At 40.0% G+C, this 19,515-nt stretch overlaps 1 protein-coding gene across 2 annotated transcripts in view; it reads right to left on the bottom strand.

Moving 5' to 3' along the window:
• The window catches only part of LOC116914663 (disintegrin and metalloproteinase domain-containing protein 5), a 75,780-nt gene that overhangs the window by 30,935 nt on the left and 25,330 nt on the right, over positions 1 to 19,515 (bottom strand). For both annotated transcript variants that reach the window (XM_032919066.1, XM_032919065.1), the window contains exons 15-16: positions 12,538 to 12,628; positions 11,554 to 11,770 (exon numbers count right to left, since the gene is read on the bottom strand). In XM_032919066.1, the coding sequence (XP_032774957.1) occupies positions 11,554 to 11,770; positions 12,538 to 12,628 (308 nt within the window). The remainder of the gene's footprint in view (positions 1 to 11,553; positions 11,771 to 12,537; positions 12,629 to 19,515) is intronic.

The raw sequence follows: 19,515 nt of genomic DNA, 5'->3' as shown, positions 1-19,515 counted from the left end.
CATTTGTTTCCACCATGGATGACAGATGACCAATGCAGAGCAGGAAGATTTACTATTTCGTGGGGTTTTGTCTTGGTTCAATTCAGCATTTCCTTGCTATGCCCCTATAACTCACTTCCGGAATGGGATGTTCACACCATTGTAAGTTGGAAGCATGTAACTTTTTTTTTAATGATAATAGACTGACAGGTAAGAGCCTGCTTCTCTGAGGAGAGATTCAACGCTTTCATCTTTGAACAGCATTGGAACTGTAAAGACCTCAGAGACTTTAGAGATTGGAGTGAAGACATTTTGCATTTAAAAATGGTCATTGAATCTGGTTGCCACTTCCCTCTATTCTGTTGCAGCTAAACAGGATAAGCTAGACCAAGTGGAAAAGGAGTTCCTGCTACTAGAACAACTCCTGAAGGATCCCAAGGTATCTCCTGTTCTTCTGAATTCTTACATTAAGCACTCCAGTGGAAAACACCGAGCAGATATTTTATTTTGTTAAACTTATTTAATGGACATTGTAGATGCTGTTATTATTTATCACTACAATAAACCAATAATCATGTTTTAATCTTTTAAAATCATGAAATAAGAAAATAAGAAATAGAGAAGATAGTTACATACAAGCCTACTACTTGTAAGTCAATTTAAAATACAATTTGGGAAGAGATGGCTACCCCAGGAGTGTCCAATCTGTTCCCAACAGATGCAGAGTTACAGTATATCTGTGGCCATTGAGGGGAACATGGTCATGAGCCCAACAGGGAGAGGAGGTGGAAAGTTATAACTTAAAAATGATACACTGGATGTCAAGTTAGTAAGGGATGGACTAGTGGTAGGGTTAACACCGAATGCCAACTTGATAGGATCTAGAGTCACCAAGGAGACAAGTCTCTGGTCATATCTGTGACAGGAGCTCTCCACTGGGTTGAGGTGAGAAGACTCACCCTACCCTGACAGTAGGCTGAATTTTTAAAAAGAAAGAGAGTGAGTAAATGACAAGCAGCCAACACTCTGTTTTGTGATGTGCACATGCAATGCAACCGCTTGCAGCCACGCTTCTTTCTTACCATGATAGGCTAAAATAAACCAAAAATAAACCTGCCTCAGTTAGATATATTGTAACAGCATTATAAAAAGGAGTGAACACAAAGATCAACAGCAAAGGGTGATTCATCCGACCCTGATCTGTAAATAGGATAGACTACACCAGTGTAGTGAAGTGTCTCACTTAGGGTTTCATGGCTGTGAACAGATACTGTGACCATGGCAACTCTTATTAAAAAAAAAAAAATTCACTGGGGCTGGCTTACAGTTTCAGAAGTTTAGCCTATTATTGCCATGGTGGGAAACATGGCAGCAAGTAGGCAGACACTGTGCCGGAGAAAGAGCTGAAAGGTGTATTTCTTGACCCTCAAGCAGGTGAAGCAACTGTTCATCACACTGTGTGTAGTGTGAGCATGAGACCTCAAAGCCCATCTCCATAGTGACACACTTCTTCCAACAAGGCCACACCTACTCCAGCAAGGCCACACCTCTAGACAGTGCCACTCTCTATGGGCCAAGCATGCAAACACATGAGTCTAGGTAGGACATTTTTATTCAAACTACCACTTAAAGGCTAAAGCAGGCAATAAAGAATGGGGAAAGTAACACTACAAAGGGATTTACTTAAGAGAACTCAAATAAACAACAGATCTTCATACTTTAAAAAAAAATAGTTTCCTATCTGCAACTATACTCAGGAGCAGATGCTGTGCTCTAGCCTCTACCCCCACCTCATCCATACCCAGAGACAGCTTGATCCTCCAGGAGGTCTGCCACAGCCAGGTTCACATATCAGGTACATCAGATCCCCTCCCACACCTACAGACAGCCTGACATGAGGAGGATCAATATAATCAGGCTCACAGGAGGGACAGGCTCCAGTCAGAGACAGCAATGCCAGAGATAACCAGATGGCAAGGGGCAAACACAAAAACATAAGCAACAAAAACATGTGCCACTTGGCAATGTCATAACTCAGTTTCCTACCACAGCAAGGAGCCCTGGATACCCTAGCACACCTGAAAAGCAAGATTCTGATCTAAAATCTCATCTCATGAAGATGATAGAAGACCTTAAGAAAGACATAAATAACTCCCTTAATAAAATACAGGAGAACACTGGTAATTGGGTAGAAGCCCTAAAAGAGGAAACACATAAATCCTTTAAAGAAATTCAGAAAAACACAAACAGATGAAAGAATAGATGAAACCATCCAAGATCTAAAAATGGAAATACAAACAATAAGAAATTACAAAGTGAGTCAACCCTGGAGATGGAAAACCTGGGAAAGAGATCAGGACACACAGATGCAAGCATCACCAACGAAATATAAAAGAGAGAAGAGAGAATCTCAAGGGCAGAAGATACCATAGAAAACATCAACACAATCATGAAAGATAATGTAAAATGCAAAAAGCTCCTAACCCCAAACATTCAAGTAATCCAGGACACAATGAGAAGATCAAACTTAAAGGTAACAGGTATAGAAGAGAGCGAGGGCTCCCAATTTAAAGGGTCAGTAAATATCTTCAACGAAATCATAGAAAACTTCTCTGACCTAAAGAAAGAGATGCCCATAAGTATCCAAGAAGCCTACAGACTGCTGAATAAATTGGACCAGAAAAGAAATTCCTCCTGTTACGTAATCAAAACACCAAATATAGAGAACAAAGAATATGAAAAATGACAAGGGAATAAAAGCAAGTAACATATAAAGGGAGACCTATCAGAATTACACCAGACTTCTCACCAGAGACCATGAAAGTCAGAAGATCTTGGGCAGACGTCATATGGACCCTAAGAGAAAAAAAATGCCAGCCCAGGCTATTATATCCAGCAAAACTCTCAATTACCAGAGATGGAGAAACCAAAATAATCCATGACAAAACCAAATTTAAACAATATCTTTCCACCAGTCCAGCTCTACATAGGATAATAGAAGGGAAACTCCAACACAAGGAGGGAAACTATACCCTAGAAAAACCAAGAAATTAATCTTCTCACAACAAACCCAAAAGAAAAGAACTATGTAAACGTAATTCCATCTCTAACAACAAAATAACAGGAACCAACAATCATTGGTCTTTAATATCTGTGAACACCAATGGATTCAATTCCCCAATAAAAAGATATAGGCTAACAGACTGGATATGTAAACAGGACCCAGCATTCTGCTGCATACAGGAAACACATGTCAGTGACAAAGACAGACACTACCTCAAAGTAAAAGGCTGGAAAAAATTTTCCAAGTAAATGGTCTAAAGAAACAAGCTGGAGTAGCTATTCTAATATTCAGTAAAATCGACTTTCAAAGATTATCAAAAAAGATGGGGAAGTACTCTTCATACTCATCAAAGAAAAAATCCACCAAGATGAACTCTCACTTCTGAACATCAATGTCCCAAATACAAAAGCACCCACATGTTACTAAAGCTCAAACCACACAATAAAAATAGATGACTTTAGCATCCCATTCTCATCAATGGACAGATCATGGAAACAGAAACTAAACAGAGACACAGAGAAACTAAAAGAAGTTATGGACCAAATGGATTTAACAGACATCTACAGAACATTTCATTCTAAAACAAAAGTATATACCTTCTTCTCAGCACCTCATGGTGCCTTCTCCAAAACTGACCATATAATCAAACACTAAACAAGCCTCAACATATAATAACAAGTTTGAATTAATCTTATGCATTCAATCAGATCTACACAGACTAAGGCTGGTCTTCAATAACAACAACAATAAAAAAGAAAGCCCATGTATTCCTGGAGACTGAACAACTCTGTACTCAATGATGACTTGGTCAGGGAGGAAATAAAGAAATTAAAGACTTTTTAGAAAGTAACAAAAAATGAAGGCACAGCATACCCAAACTTATGGGACACAATGAAAGCAGTGTTAAAAGGAAAACTCATAGCAATAAATGCCCTCCTGGTAAAGAAATTAAAGAGATTCTACACTAGCAGCCTAACAGCACTTCTGAAAGCTCTAGAACAACAACAACAAAAAAATACCCACAAGAGGAGCAGATGGCAAGAAACAATCAAACTCAGAGCTGAAGCCAACCAAGTAGGAACAATGAGAACAATGTAAAGAATTAACAAAACTGCACTCACTGATAAGTGGATATTAGCCTAAATGCTCAAACTACCCAAGATGCAATGCACGGACCACATGAAACTCAAGAAGGATGACCAAAATGCAGATGCTTCACTCATTCTTTAAAAGGGGGAAAAGTCCATAGGAGGTGATAGGGAGGCAAAGTTTAGAGCAGAGACTGAAGGAATGCCCATTCAGAACCTGCCCCACATGTGGCCCATATATATACAGCCACCAAACTAGATAAGATTGTTGAAGCTAAGAAGTGCATGCTGACAGGAACCAGATAGAGATCTCACATCCAGAGCATGTCAAATACAGAGGCGAATGCCAGCAGCAAACCACTGAACTGAGAACAGGACCCCTGTTAGAGGAACTAGAGAAAGGACTGAAAGAGCTGAAGGGGCTTGCAACCCCATAAGAACAACAATGTCAACCAACCAGAGCTTCCAGGGACTAAACCACTACCCATGAACTGACCCTGGGCTCCAACTGCATATGTAGCAGTGAATAGCCTTGTTGGGGCACCAAAGGAAGGGGAAACCCTTGATCCTGCCAAGGTTGGAATTGTTGGGGGGGACGGTAATAGGAGGTGGAAGGGGAGGGAGAGGGGTTAGGGGCCTGATGGACCGGAAACCAGGAAAAGGAATAATATTCAAAATGTAAATAAGAAATATCCAATTTACTAAAAATGGAAAATAAACAAACAAACAAACAAACAAATAAATAAGTAGAATTAACAAAACTAAGAGTTGGTTCTTTGAGAAAATAAGATAAACCCTTACCTAAAATAACCAGAGGACACAGAGACAGTATCCTAATTAACAAAATCAAAAATGAAAAGGTAGACTTAACAACAGAAACAGGAGATTCAAAATAATATCAGATCCTACTACAAAAGCCTATATTCAACAATGCCAGAGCCAAATGGGTTTAGTGCAAAATTCTATCAGACATTCAAAGAAGATCTAATACCAATACTTCTGAAACTATTCCACAAAATAGAAGCAGAAGGAACACTACCTAATTTGTTCTATGAATCCAAGGTACACTGATACCTAAACCACACAAAGACTTAACAAAGAAAGAGAACTTCAGACCAATTTCCCTTATGAATATTGATGAAAAATACTCAATTCACCATGATATGTAGGCTTCATCACACAGACGTAGGGATGGTTTAATATGTGGAAATACATCAATGTAATCCACTACAAAAACTCAAAAAGAAAATCCCACATGATCATCTCATTAGATGCTGGAAAAGCCTTGGAAAAAATACAACACCCCTTCATGTTAAAAGTCAGTAATTGGAAAAATCAGGAATCCAAGGCCCGTGCCTAAACATAATAAAAGAAATATACAGCAAACCAATAGCCAACGTCAAACTAAATGGAGAGAAACTTGAAGCAACCCCACTAAAATCAGGGACTAGACAAGGCTGCCCACTCTCTTCCTATTTATTCGATATAGTACTTGAAGTTCTAGCTAAAGAAATTAGACAATAAAAGGTCAAGAGGATGCAAATGGAAAGGAAGAAGTCAATATATCACTATTTGTGGATGATATGACAGCATACATAAGCCATGGCAAAAAACATCTACCAGAGAATGCCTATACCTGATAAACAACTTCAGCAAAGTGGCTGGATTATAAAATTAACTCAAACAAATCAGTAGCCTTCCTCTACACGAAGAATAAAAGGGCTGAGAAAGAAATTATAGAAACAACACCCTTCACAATAGTCACACTATTCTGTATGAAAGAACTTCAAGCCTCTGAAGATAGAAATTGAAGAAGACCTCAGAAGATGGAAAGATTTCCTATGTTTATGCATTGGCAGGATTAATATTAATATTAATATTATAAAAGTGGCCATCTTGCCAAAAGCAATCTACAGATTCAATGCAATCCCCATCAAAATCCCAACACAATTCTTCAAAGACATGGAAAGAGCAATTCTCAAATTTATCTGGAATAACAAAAAACCCAGGTTAGTGAAAACAACTCTCAACAATAAAATAACTTCCGGAGGAATCACCATCCCTGACCTCAAGCTCTACTGAAGAGAAATAATGGTAAAAACCACATGGTATTGGTACACAGACAGGCTGGTAGATCAATGAATAGAACTGAAGACCCGGAAATAAACCCACCTACCTACGGTCACTTGATCTTTGACAAAGAAGCTAAAACCATCCAATGGAAAAAGACTGCATTTTCAAAAAAATGGTGCTGGTTCTACATGGTTAAGCATGCAAATTGACCCATTCTTATCTCCTTGTGCAGAGCTCAAGTCCAACTGGATCAAGGACCTCCACATCAAACCAGATACACTCAAACTAATAGAAGAGAAAGTGGGAAAGAGCCTCAAACATATTGGCACAGGGAGAATTTTCTTGAACAGAACAGTAATGGCTCATGCTCTAAGAGCAACAATTGACAAATGGGACCTCATAAAATTGAAACGCTTCTGTAAGGCAAAGGACACTGTCAATAGGACAAAACAGCAACCTATAGATTGGGAAAAGATCTTTACCAACCCTTCATTCAATAGAGAGCTAATATCTAATATAGACAAAGAACTCAAGAAGTTAAGACTTCAGAGAGCCAAATAATCCTATTTAAAATGGGGTACAGAGCTAAACAAAGAATTCTCAATTGAGGAATCCTGAATGGTTGAGAAGCACCTAAAGAAATGTTCAACATACATACTCACTAGTGAGTGGATATTAGCCCAAAAACTCAGAATACCCACAATACAAGTCAGGCCACATGAAGCTTAACAAGAAGCAAGACCAAATTGTGAATGCTTTAATCCTACTTAGAAGGGAGAACACAAAATAAACACAGGTTATAGAGGGAGGATGGAACCTAGGAGAAAGATGGGGAGGGAAAAAAAGGGAGTGAAGAACCAGGTATGGGAAGATACAGAAGTCCAGAGAGTCAGGAAAATAGATAAAAATATGTAGCAGTGGGTGATGGGAAATGGGGGGGAACTACTAGAAAGTTCCAGATGTCAGGGAATCAAGAAGCTTCCAGGACCCAATAAGGATGACGTTAGCTGAAATACCAAACAGAGGTAAGACAGAACCTGAAGAGACCACCTCCAGTAAATAGTCACAGCCCCCAGCTGAAGGATGGGGCCACCCACCCATCTCAAGATTTTTAACCCAGAATTGTTCCTGTCTAAAGGAAATTCAGGGACAAAAATGTAGAGCAGAGACTGAAGGAAAGACCATCCAGAGACAGCACCACCTTGGGATCCATCCCATCTGCAAACACCAGACCCTGACACTATTGTGGATGCCAAGAAGTGCTCCTAGACAGAAGCTTACCATGGCTGTCCTCTGAGAGCCTCTGCCAGCATCTGACTAAGACAGATGAAGTCAACCATCCATCCAACTGAGCCGGGAGACCACAATGGAGTCCTTCTTAGGAGAAGGACTGAAGGAGTTAAAGGGGTTTGCAACCCCATAGGAAGAACAACAATATCAACCAACCAGGCTCCAAGGGACTAAACCACCAATGAAAGAGTACACATGGAGGAACCCATGGCTCCAGCTACATAAGTAACAGAGGATGGCCTTATCTGGCATCAGTGGGAGGGGAGGTCCTGTGGCGGCTTAATGCCCCAGTATAGGGTAGTGCCAGAGGGGTGAGGAGGGAGTGGATGGGTGAGTGGGTAGGGGAGCACCCTCTTAGAGGCAAAGGATAGAGGGATAGGATGGAGGATTGTGAAGGGGGACAACATTTGAAAGGTGAATAATTAAAATTACCAATAAAAAAAAATCTCAAAAGTAAAAACAAAAAAGTAGAAAGGATAGCAAACCAACCTAAAACTAGTAGGAATAAAGAATCAAAAGCTAGAGTATAGAGAAACAAAATAGAAACAGTAAAGTCAATAAAAACCAAACATTGAGTTTCTTTTAAAAAGAGCAAACTTGACAAAGCCTTCAATTGCAAGTAATTAATATATTTTAAATGTTTAGTTCAAATAAGCAAAATCAGAAATGAAAAATCTGAACATTACTTACAATTATACAGAAATAAGAATGTGCTGACAGCCTTTTGCTAAATTGGATAATGTAGTAAGAATGGACCAACTTTTAGAAGCACAAATCATCAGCCTATGTATTAGAGGTTTAAGAGGCCAGCTGAAGAGTTCTGAGATGATGACCAAATCATAGAGCCTCTGCTTTCAAAATTAGATCAATCCTTCAAATCTTACTAAAACTGGAAAGGCTAGAACTGATTCCCTGATTTTTGTGAGCTCAGTACTCACTTATTAGCAAACCAAAACACAGACCAATATCCGTTGTTTAAAACACTGAGATAGGAAGATGCTAAAACTAACAAAACTCAAAAACAGCTCTTAGCAACATACTACAATTATGTAGCGCAGTTTAAGATAAGTTGTTTCTGAATACAAGGTGCTTTAACATATGGAGGGGGAGGAAATCTGCTCATCCAAGAGGGGGTGGAACCCCATTCGAGAAAAGACCTCCATGAGATTGGGCAGTTGGCAAGCCTGAAGTGCATTTTCTCAATCGCTGACTGATAGGGAGGGGTCCAGCCCACTGAGGGCGGGGCCACCCCTGGCTTGACAGCTACCTACATAATTCATCAGTCCATTTGTTGTCTTGATAATTTGGTGTTGTGCCATTTAACTTACGAAGTTCGAGTTTTGATGCTTTTAGCACTCCTTGGCATATTCCTGAAGGATTACAAGTCACGTAGCCATGAGACAATTTGGATCTTTGTAAGTTGTGTCACTCTTCACAATGGTTACTGACTGTCTTAGTTAGTTTTCTTTTGCTATGATGAAGTACCAACCACGGTCAAGGCAACTTACAGAACTAAGGCTTTATTTGCTTGTTTAGTTGGTTGGTCGTTGGTCGGTTGGTCTGTTTGGTTTTCGTTTTGGTTTTGGATTTGGTGTGGTTTGGGTTTTGGTTTTTGAACTCAACAATTCTAGGATAAGCATCCATCATCATCATGGTGGGGAAGCATAGCAGTAGGCAGACATGGTAAATGAACAAAGCTGAGAGCCTATGTCTTACTTGACGAGCATGAAGCGGAGCAAGCGAACCTGAAAACAACATCTTTAAACTCTCGGAGCCCACGATAAGTGACATATTTCCTACAGTAAGGTCATACTGCCTCAGGCTCCCCAGACACACGACTGAGAACCAAGTTTTCAAATGCCTGAGACTGTGGAAAGACATTACCTTCAAACCACCACATGAACCAGACATATGTCAAGCAACAAGTGAAGGGGAGAAAATGTGGTAGATATACACATGGGATAGTTTATTCATTTATCAAGGACAATCAAAGTGTGGCATTTGCAGGAAAATGGATAGAACTAAAAGTATCATCAGGGCAAGAGAAAGAAACCAAAAAAGTAACATCATACAATTTCTCTCGTGTTCAGGATGTAGATTTAAATTTATACAACATGCTTGTGTGTGTATGCTTGCCTACATGTATGTGTGTGCAGGTGCATGCGTGTGGTGGGGGAAATGAAAGTATAAAGAAAACTATAAAAGGAAAGAAAGAGATTGAAAGGTAAGGAACATGAGAGCAAGGGAGGTACTGGAATGAAATGCAGAAGGGGCGATCGTTTGGGAGAATACGGCAAAGGTATATGTATACTTAGTCATTGCCTTATGCACCAAATAAAAGCCCATTATACCCACTACCAATACTCTAAACTGGCAACACACAAAATGTCTGAGATAATGAGTCTCTCAAGGTATCACCTTTCACAACAGACTTAGTAGGTTCAACAACAGCCTCATTGTAACTGGGACAATGAGTTAAAATTATATTTTCCCTACTAAGGTATACAAACATGCAATGATCCCTGAAGAGAGGCACCACTGCACCAACCATCCATTGAACATGGACCAAGACAGCATTGCACGTCCACTGGGACACCTGCTATCAAAAGGCCAATAAGAAGAAGGGTTGTTAATGGCATAGAGAACCTGGAAACTGTTGTTGGCTGGTTTTGCTGGGACTAAGATACAAGACTGATAATTTATAAATAGCATTCCTCCTTCTGTCTCTTGCTCCATCTCTCTTTTGCCTGCCCTCCTTTCTCTCCTTGAATATGGATACGGTATGACCAAATGCCTCATGATGCAATGAATGCCGTGGTGGGGTTTGTATAAGTATGTTGTTGTGATAGTCATGATGGATTGTAGCCCTTCAGACATTTTTAATCCCATGGCATTGTTTACAGTAACTAAAGCACCCAAGTAGCCAGGAGCTGATGACTAGATAAGCAATATGTGATATGTACATACAGTGGAACAGTATAGAGCCCTGAAAAGGATAGAAATGATAACTTCTATAGTGTGGAGGGTCCCTAAGGATCTCAGCTGGATGGAGTAAGTCAAGCAACAAACCGTGAATGGGTCCACTTCTGTGCCATGTTTAGAGCAATCACAGGGGACCCCAGAAGCTGTTGGGGGTGGGGGGAGTGAAGAGTTGCCTCATAGGTAGAATTTCAGTTACATGAGATGAGAAGACCACGGTTTTAGGGGATGGTTTTGGACATTGTGTTTTCAGATGCTGATTCCTATGCCCAGACATCTGGTCACAGTCCAGACCCTGACATAGTCAAGCATCTCAGGGCACAATGTTATATAAATTTTTTTTTCCATCACCTCTGATAATGGTTAATAAAGAGTGATCAGTCTATTAACCGGATAGAAGAGGCTAGAGCAGGACTTTCGATTCCAGTCATGGGGGTGCAAGAGGGGGGGGTTCTAGAAAGATACAGAAGAGGAGAGAGGGGAGAGAGGGAGGTGTGGAGAGACCATTTGGATGGATGAGCAGAATTTGCCATGAGAGACTAGAGCAGCCATGAGGACCAACACACATGGATCAGAGGGGACCAGGAAAAGACTCAGATGCTGGTAAAGGACCGCGTGGATGGGGAGTAGGCAACATAGAGGGTTAGACTAGATCAGAACCTGCCCAGATTAGTGTGCGCAGCCTTTTAACAAAAATGCCAGGCCTCTGTTTCATGTATTCAAGAGCTAAAATGCGCTAGGTGGGATGTTACTTGGGAGCAAAAGGGGTGAAGGACCACCACCACCCCCCACACACACACACACCCAGCCTCCCACAAGTGATTTTACACTACAGAGATACACAGTGGTATACCAGCTGTTCAACACAAGAGAGCGGACTTGGTAGAGCTGGATTACTCAGCTCTGGGTGATTAAGATGTGAGCCTTTGTTATGAGCATTTTACCGCAGTGAAGAAATTGTGGGAAATGTAGTGCTTAATGCAGCGTCAAAATGAACCTGAAGAGAATAATAATAATAATAATAATAATAATAATAATAATAATAATAATTTGAAATCAACATAAAGAAACCCAAATTACCATATCAGGACCACAGATTGTGCCGTCTCTTACAAATGTTTCGTCTCTTTCTGACATGTCGGTATATGATGACTTTGATGCCTTAGGTGTCCTCCCTCCTTTATACAGAGAGATGCATAAATCATCTCGGATCTGTCCATAAGCCGCAGACATATTGTCTTTCTTGAGCAGCCTCTTGAATGGCCAGGTGCAGACCAACTTCCCACAGAGAGTGTTTCTGGAAGCATAAGGGCAAAGTTCTCTTAGTGCTTACTTAAATAAGTAGCGTTGGCAGCTTGTGAGACAATGCTAGCAGCTGAGGGGCCACATGAGGGAAATCAGCAACTATTGTCCCCCCCTTCCCTAAACTTTTGATTTCTGCCTTATCTCCCTATGCGATGTGAAAATAAAATTTATAGTTCTTTAACATGATATGCTCTACATTAAAAAAAAAATAGTGTCTTCTTAATTTAAATCCAGGCGGAACATAAAACTCCATAAAAACTTAGCACAACTTAGAATCCACTCTTTTCTTGAATGAGGCAATGTAGGACTAGAATGGAAATTGGTAATCATGACACACTGACAGCTCTTTTAGGTCATGTTTTAGCTACTGAAATTTGGGCAAATTACCAGTAACCTATGGTGGGTTTGGTGGGTTTTTTGTTGTTAATGCTGCTGTTGTTTTTGTAAGTAAAGCAAGATAATTCTTATTACATTTTGTGAGGCACATCATGTTTACATGTATGTATTTATATGCAATCTAACATGGTGTCTGTTTCAGCATCGCCATCTCTGGAAGCTGTTTCCAAGGTCACTGTCCTTTGACATTGTGGGCACTGAACAAATGTCCCCATAGCAAGGGACGACGATGACGACCATTAGGTGAGACCGTGTGACAAAGGAAACTTGGCCAAGGACTGTTCCACTGTCACTCACTCAGAATACATTTTAGGTTTTGAGAATCTGTATTCTAAACCTAAGTATGATTTTCTAAATACGTACTCGAAAGTACAAAACTTTCTAACACAGGTGCCAAATCTATCGTCTCTGGAATTGAACTCTTCATAGCATGCGAAGGAAGCTCCTCTCACATCTGAAAATAAAGACAAAAAGAATTAAAATGGATCAAGTGTTCAGATCACACTGTGGAACTGACAGGGTCAGACTGGGAACCATACTGTGATCCCTTAGGATCAAAACCTTGTTGGTACTGGGATATTTAAAGAGATATCTGGGTTCTAACCCAGCCTAGTACTGATCAAGAAGAAAGGAGGAAGAAAGGAAGGAAGGGAGAGAGGGAAGGAGGGAGGGAGGTTTAGATGTTTCATATTGTCGGAGAGAGGAGCAAACGTGATCCTCTCTATTCCTTTTGAATTGTTTTCTTTCCTAGTTCTTTATTTACTGGGAAAAATACAGTTCATTCTTTATCACAGAGCGGAGTACCCAGGGTACCACCCTCCTTGCTAGAGCCCCTGTGCCTTAACACCCTGATGAGCATAAAAGGGGTGTTGTATTTTTAAAGTAGAAAGGACATGGCCAGTCATCTACAGCGACCAACACATCCATGGACAGAGGTTGGGGATGGGGTGGGGAGAGGGTGTGAGTCATGGCTAGTCTGAAAGAAATAGCAAAAATTCAACTACCTTTACCAGCTGTCCCTGTCCCTTGGACTTGGAGGTTTGCGAATGGTTGGTATTGTTTATGTCAGTCATTTGGTATAAGAACTCAGATCGCTTGCCTTCAATTGCTATTCATTGACAAAAGACCTCTTCACCTACAGGAACTGATCTCAGATGTCACCTCCAGTGGGGCATAATTCCTATGTGTAGATACATGTGTGAAGGGACTATACAACTGTCAGTAATTCTTTACTTGAAAGGAGCCCCGTTGAAAAAAAAAAAAAACACAACAGCAATGAGTGCGTTAAACCTGTCTTAATTTAACCAATACTAAAACTAATTTAGCCCTGGACAAGGATTGGATGGCACGAGATTTAAAGGGATAGTCAAAAATTCGATAAACAAGATAAATAACATCTTCATGCAATTTCGGTTTTTTAGAAAAGCTGACAGCAATCCTCCTGTGTCATCTTCCTACATATACTGGGATGATGAGTGTAAGCCACTACACTGATTACATTTTCTTTGAAAAATCAACATTAACGGCAGACACGCCTGGGAAACCAGAAGAGTCTACACTCGGCCCACATCTCTGACTCCAGAGGAAAACACCAAACGCCATCTGGAACCCTGGTGCACGGAAGCTCCCGGAAAGGGCGGTGCAGATCTTCCTGGTTGCTGCCACCACGGAGAGCTCATAATAAAACACCCAATGCAGCAAACTTGAGCCTTTGGGACCTGGGTAAGACAAACCTTCCAGCCCAAGCGACCTGCCTGGTGAACTCAAGACACAGGCCCACAGGAACAGCTGAAGACCTGTAGATGGAGAAAAAACTACAGGCCTGGAAATCAGAACACTCAGTCCCCATAACTAGCTGAAAGAAAAAACAGGAAAAACAGGTCTACAGCACTCCTGACACACAGGCTTATAGGACAGTGCCCAGCCACTGTCAGAAATAGCAGAACAAAGTAACACTAGAGAGATAATCTGATGGCGTAGAGGCAAGCGAGGAACCCCAAGCAACAGAAACCAAAGACTACATGGCACATCGAGACCCCAATTCTCACCAAAGCAAACACAGAAGATCCAAACACACCAGAAAAGCAAGATCTAGTTTCAAAATCATATTTGATCATGATGCTGGAGGACTTCAAGAAAGACATGAAGAACTCCCTTAGAGAAACACAGGAAAACATAAATAAACAAGTAGAAGCCTTCAGAGAGAAATCACAAAAATCCCTGAAAGAATTCCAGGAAAACATAAATAAACAAGTAGAAGCCCATAGAGAGGAGTCACAAAAATCCCTGAAAGAATTCCAGGAAAACACAATCAAACAATTGAAGGAATTAAAAATGGAAATAGAAGCAATCAAGAAAGAACACATGGAAACAACCCTGGATATAGAAAACCAAAGGAAGACACAAGGAGCCGTAGATACAAGCATCACCAGCAGAATACAAGAGATGGAAGAGAGAATCTCAGGAGCAGAAGATTCCATAGAAATCATCGACTCAACAGTCAAAGATAATGTAAAGCGGAAAAAGCTACTGGTCCAAAACATACAGGAAATCCAGGACTCAATGAGAAGATCAAACCTAAGGATAATAGGTATAGAAGAGAGTGAAGACTCCCAGATCAAAGGACCAGTAAATATCTTCAACAAAAATCATAGAAGAAAACTTCCCTAACCTAAAAAAAGAGATACCCATAGGCATACAAGAAGCCTACAGAACTCCAAATAGATTGGACCAGAAAAGAAACACCTCCCGTTACATAATAGTCAAAACACCAAACGCACAAAATAAAGAAAGAATATTAAAAGCAGTAAGGAAAAAAGGTCAAGTAACATATAAAAGGCAGACCTATCAGAATCACACCAGACTTTTTACGCAGAAACTATGAAAAGCCAGAAGATCCTGGACAGATGTCATACAGACCCTAAGAGAACACAAATGCCAGCCCAGGTTACTGTATCCTGCAAAACTCTCAATTAACATAGATGGAGAAGCCAAGATATTCCATGACAAAACCAAATTTACACAATATCTTTCTACAAATCCAGCACTACAAAGGATAATAAATGGTAAAGCCCAACATAAGGAGGCAAGCTATACCCTAGTAGAAGCAAGAAACGAATCGTCTTGGCAACAAAACAAAGAGAAGAAAAGCACACAAACATAACCTCACATCCAAATATGAATATAACAGGAAGCAATAATCACTATTTCTTAATATCTCTCAACATCAATGGCCTCAACTCCCCAATAAAAAGACATAGATTAACAAACTGGATACGCAACGAGGACCCTGCATTCTGCTGCCTACAGGAAACACACCTCAGAGACAAAGACAGACACTACCTCAGAGTGAAAGGCTGGAAAACAACTTTCCAAGCAAATGATCGGAAGAAGCAAGCTGGAGTAGCCATTCTAATATCAAATAAAATCAATTTTCAACTAAAAGTTATCAAAAAAGATAAGGAAGGACACTTCATATTCATCAAAGGAAAAATCCACCAAGGTGAACTCTCAATCCTAAATATCTATGCCCCAAATACAAGGGCACCTACATACGTAAAAGAAACCTTACTAAAGCTCAAAGCACATATTGCACCTCACACAATAATAGTAGGAGATTTCAACACCCCACTCTCATCAATGGACAGATCATGGAAACAGAAATTAAACAGAGACGTAGACAGACTAAAAGAAGTCATGAAAAAATGGACTTAACAGATATTTATAGAACATTCTATCCTAAAGCAAAAGGATATACCTTCTTCTCAGCTCTTCATGGTACTTTCTCCAAAATTGACCATATAATTGGTCAAAAAACGGGCCTCAACAGGTACAGAAAGATAGAAATAATCCCATGAGTGCTATCAGACCACCAAGGCCTAAAGCTGGTCTTCAATAACAATAAGGGAAGAACGCCCACATATATGTGGAAGTTGAACAATGCTCTACTCAACGATAACCTGGTCAAGGAAGAAATGAAGAAAGAAATTAAAGACTTCTTAGAATTTAATGAAAATGAAAATGAAGGTACAACATACCCAAACTTATGGGACACAATGAAAGCTGTGCTAAGAGGAAAACTCATAGCGCTGAGTGCCTGCAGAAAGAAACAGGAAAGAGCATATGTCAGCAGCTTGACAGCACAACTAAAAGCTCTAGAACAAAAGGAAGCAAATACACCCAGGAGGAGTAGAAGGCAGGAAATAATAAAACTCAGAGCTGAAATCAACCAAGTAGAAACAAAAAGGACCATACAAAGAATCAACAGAACTAAAAGTTGGTTCTTTGAGAAAATCAACAAGATAGATAAACCCTTAGCCAGACTAACGAGAGGACACAGAGAGTGTGTCCAAATTAACAAAATCAGAAATGAAAAGGGAGACATAACTACAGATTCAGAGGAAATTCAAAAATCATCAGATCTTACTATAAAAGCCTATATTCAACAAAACTTGAAAATCTGCAGGAAATGGACAATTTCCTAGACAGATACCAGGTACCGAAAGTTAAATCAGGAACAGATAAACCAATTAAACAACCCCATAACTCCTAAGGAAATAGAAGCAGTCATTAAAGGTCTCCCAACCAAAAAGAGCCCAGGTCCAGACGGGTTTAGTGCAGAATTCTATCAGACCTTCTTAGAAGACCTCATACCAATACTATCCAAACTATTCCACAAAATTGAAACAGATGGAGCACTACCAAATTCCTTCTATGAAGCCACAATTACTCTTATACCTAAACCACACAAAGACCCAACAAAGAAAGAGAACTTCAGACCAATTTCCCTTATGAATATCAATACAAAAATACTCAATAAAATTCTGGCAAACCGAATCCAAGAGCACATCAAAACAATCATCCACCATGATCAAGTAGGCTTCATCCCAGGCATGCAGGGATGGTTTAATATACGGAAAACCATCACCGTGATCATTATATAAACAAACTGAAAGAACAAAACCACATGATCATTTCATTAGATGCTGAGAAAGCATTTGACAAAATTCAACACCCCTTCATGATAAAAAGTCCTGGAAAGAATAGAATTCAAAGGCCCATACCTAAACATAGTAAAAAAGCCATATACAACAAACCAGTTGCTAACATTAAACTAAATGGAGAAAAACTTGAAGCAATCGCACTAAAATCAGGGACTAGACAAGGCTGCCCACTCTCTCCCTACTTAGTCAATATACTTCTTGAAGTTCTAGCCAGAGCAATCAGACAACAAAAGGAGGTCAAGGGGATACAGATTGGTAAAGAAGAAGTTAAAATATCACTATTTGCAGATGATATGATAGTATATTTAAGTGATCCCAAAAGTTCCACCAGAGAACAACTAAAGCTGATAAAAAAAACTTCAGCAAAGTGGCTGGGTATAAAATTAACTCAAATAAATCAGTAGCCTTCCTCTACACAAAAGAGAAACACGCCGAGAAAGAAATTAGGGAAACGACACCCTTCATAATAGACCCAAACAATATAAAGTACCTCGGTGTGACTTTAACCAAGCAAGTAAAAGATCTGTACAATAAGAACTTCAAGACTCTGAAGAAAGAAATTGAAGAAGACATCAGAAGATGGAAAGATCTCCCATGCTCATGGATTGGCAGGATTAATATAGTAAAAATGGCCATTTTACCAAAAGCGATCTACAGATTCAATGCAATCCCCATCAAAATACCAATCCAATTCTTCAAAGAGTTAGACAGAACAATTTGCAAATTCATCTGGAATAACAAAAAACCCAGGATAGCTAAAACTATCCTCAACAATAAAAGGACTTCAGGGGGAATCACTATCCCTGAACTCAAGCAGTATTACAGAGCAATAGTGATAAAAACTGCATGGTATTGGTACAGAGACAGACAGATAGACCAATGGAACAGAATTGAAGACCCAGAAATGAACCCACACACCTATGGTCACTTGATTTTTGACAAAGGAGCCAAATCCATCCAATGGAAAAAAGATAGCATTTTCAGCAAATGGTGCTGGTTCAACTGGAGGTCAACATGTAGAAGAATGCAGATCGATCCATGCTTATCACCCTGTACAAAGCTTAAGTCCAAGTGGATCAAGGACCTCCACATCAAACAAGATACACTCAAACTAATAGAAGAAAAATCTAGGGCAGCATCTCAAACACATGGGCACTGGAAAAAATTTCCTGAACAAAACACCAATGGCTTATGCTCTAAGATCAAGAATTGACAAATGGGATCTCATAAAACTGCAAAGCTTCTATAAGGCAAAGGACACTGTGGTTAGGACAAAACGGCAACCAACAGACTGGGAAAAGATCTTTACCAATCCTACAACAGATAGAGGGCTTATATCCAAAATATACAAAGAACTCAAGAAGTTAGACCGCAGGGAGTCAAATAACCCTATTAAAAATGGGGCTCAGAACTAAACAAAGAATTCACAGCTGAGGAATGCTGAATGGCTGAGAAACACCTAAAGAAATGTTCAACATCTTTAGTCATAAGGAAATTGCAAATCAAAACAACCCTGAGATTTCACCTCACACCAGTGAGAATGGCTAAGATCAAAAACTCAGGTGACAACAAATGCTGGCGAGGATGTGGAGAAAGAGGAACTCTCCTCCATTGTTGGTGGGATTGCAGATTGTTAAAACCATTCTGAAAATCAGTCTGGAGGTTCCTCAGAAAATTGGACATTGAACTACCTGAGGATCCAGCTATACCTCTCTTGGGCATATACCCACAAGATGCCCCAACATATAAAAAAGACACGTGCTCCACTATGTTCATAGCAGCCTTATTTATAATAGCCAGAAGCTGGAAACAACCCAGATGCCCTTCAACAGAGGAATGGATACAGAAAATGTGGTACATCTACACAATGGAATATTACTCAGCTATCAAAAACAATGCCTTTATGAAATTCATAGGCAAATGGATGGAACTGGAAAATATCATCCTGAGTGAGGTAACCCAATCATAGAAAAACACACATGGTATGCACTCATTGATAAGTGGCTATTAGCCCAAATGCTTGAATTACCCTAGATGCATAGAACACATGAAACTCAAGATGGATGATCAAAATGTGAATGCTTCACTCCTTCTTTAAAAGGGGGAACAAGAATACCCTTGGCAGGGAATAGAGAAGCAAAGATTAAAACAGAGGCTGAAGGAACACCCATTCAGTGCCTGCCCCACATGTGGCCCATACATATACAGCCACCCAATTAGACGAGATGGATGAAGCAAAGAAGTGCAGGCCCACAGGAACCGGATGTAGCTCTCTCCTGAGAGACACAGCCAGAATACAGCAAATACAGAGGCGAATGCCAGCAGCAAACCACTGAAC

Source organism: Rattus rattus, chromosome 13 (genome assembly GCF_011064425.1).
Source record: "Rattus rattus isolate New Zealand chromosome 13, Rrattus_CSIRO_v1, whole genome shotgun sequence".
NCBI lineage: Eukaryota > Metazoa > Chordata > Mammalia > Rodentia > Muridae > Rattus > Rattus rattus.
This window is presented reverse-complemented; position numbering and strand designations above follow the sequence as displayed.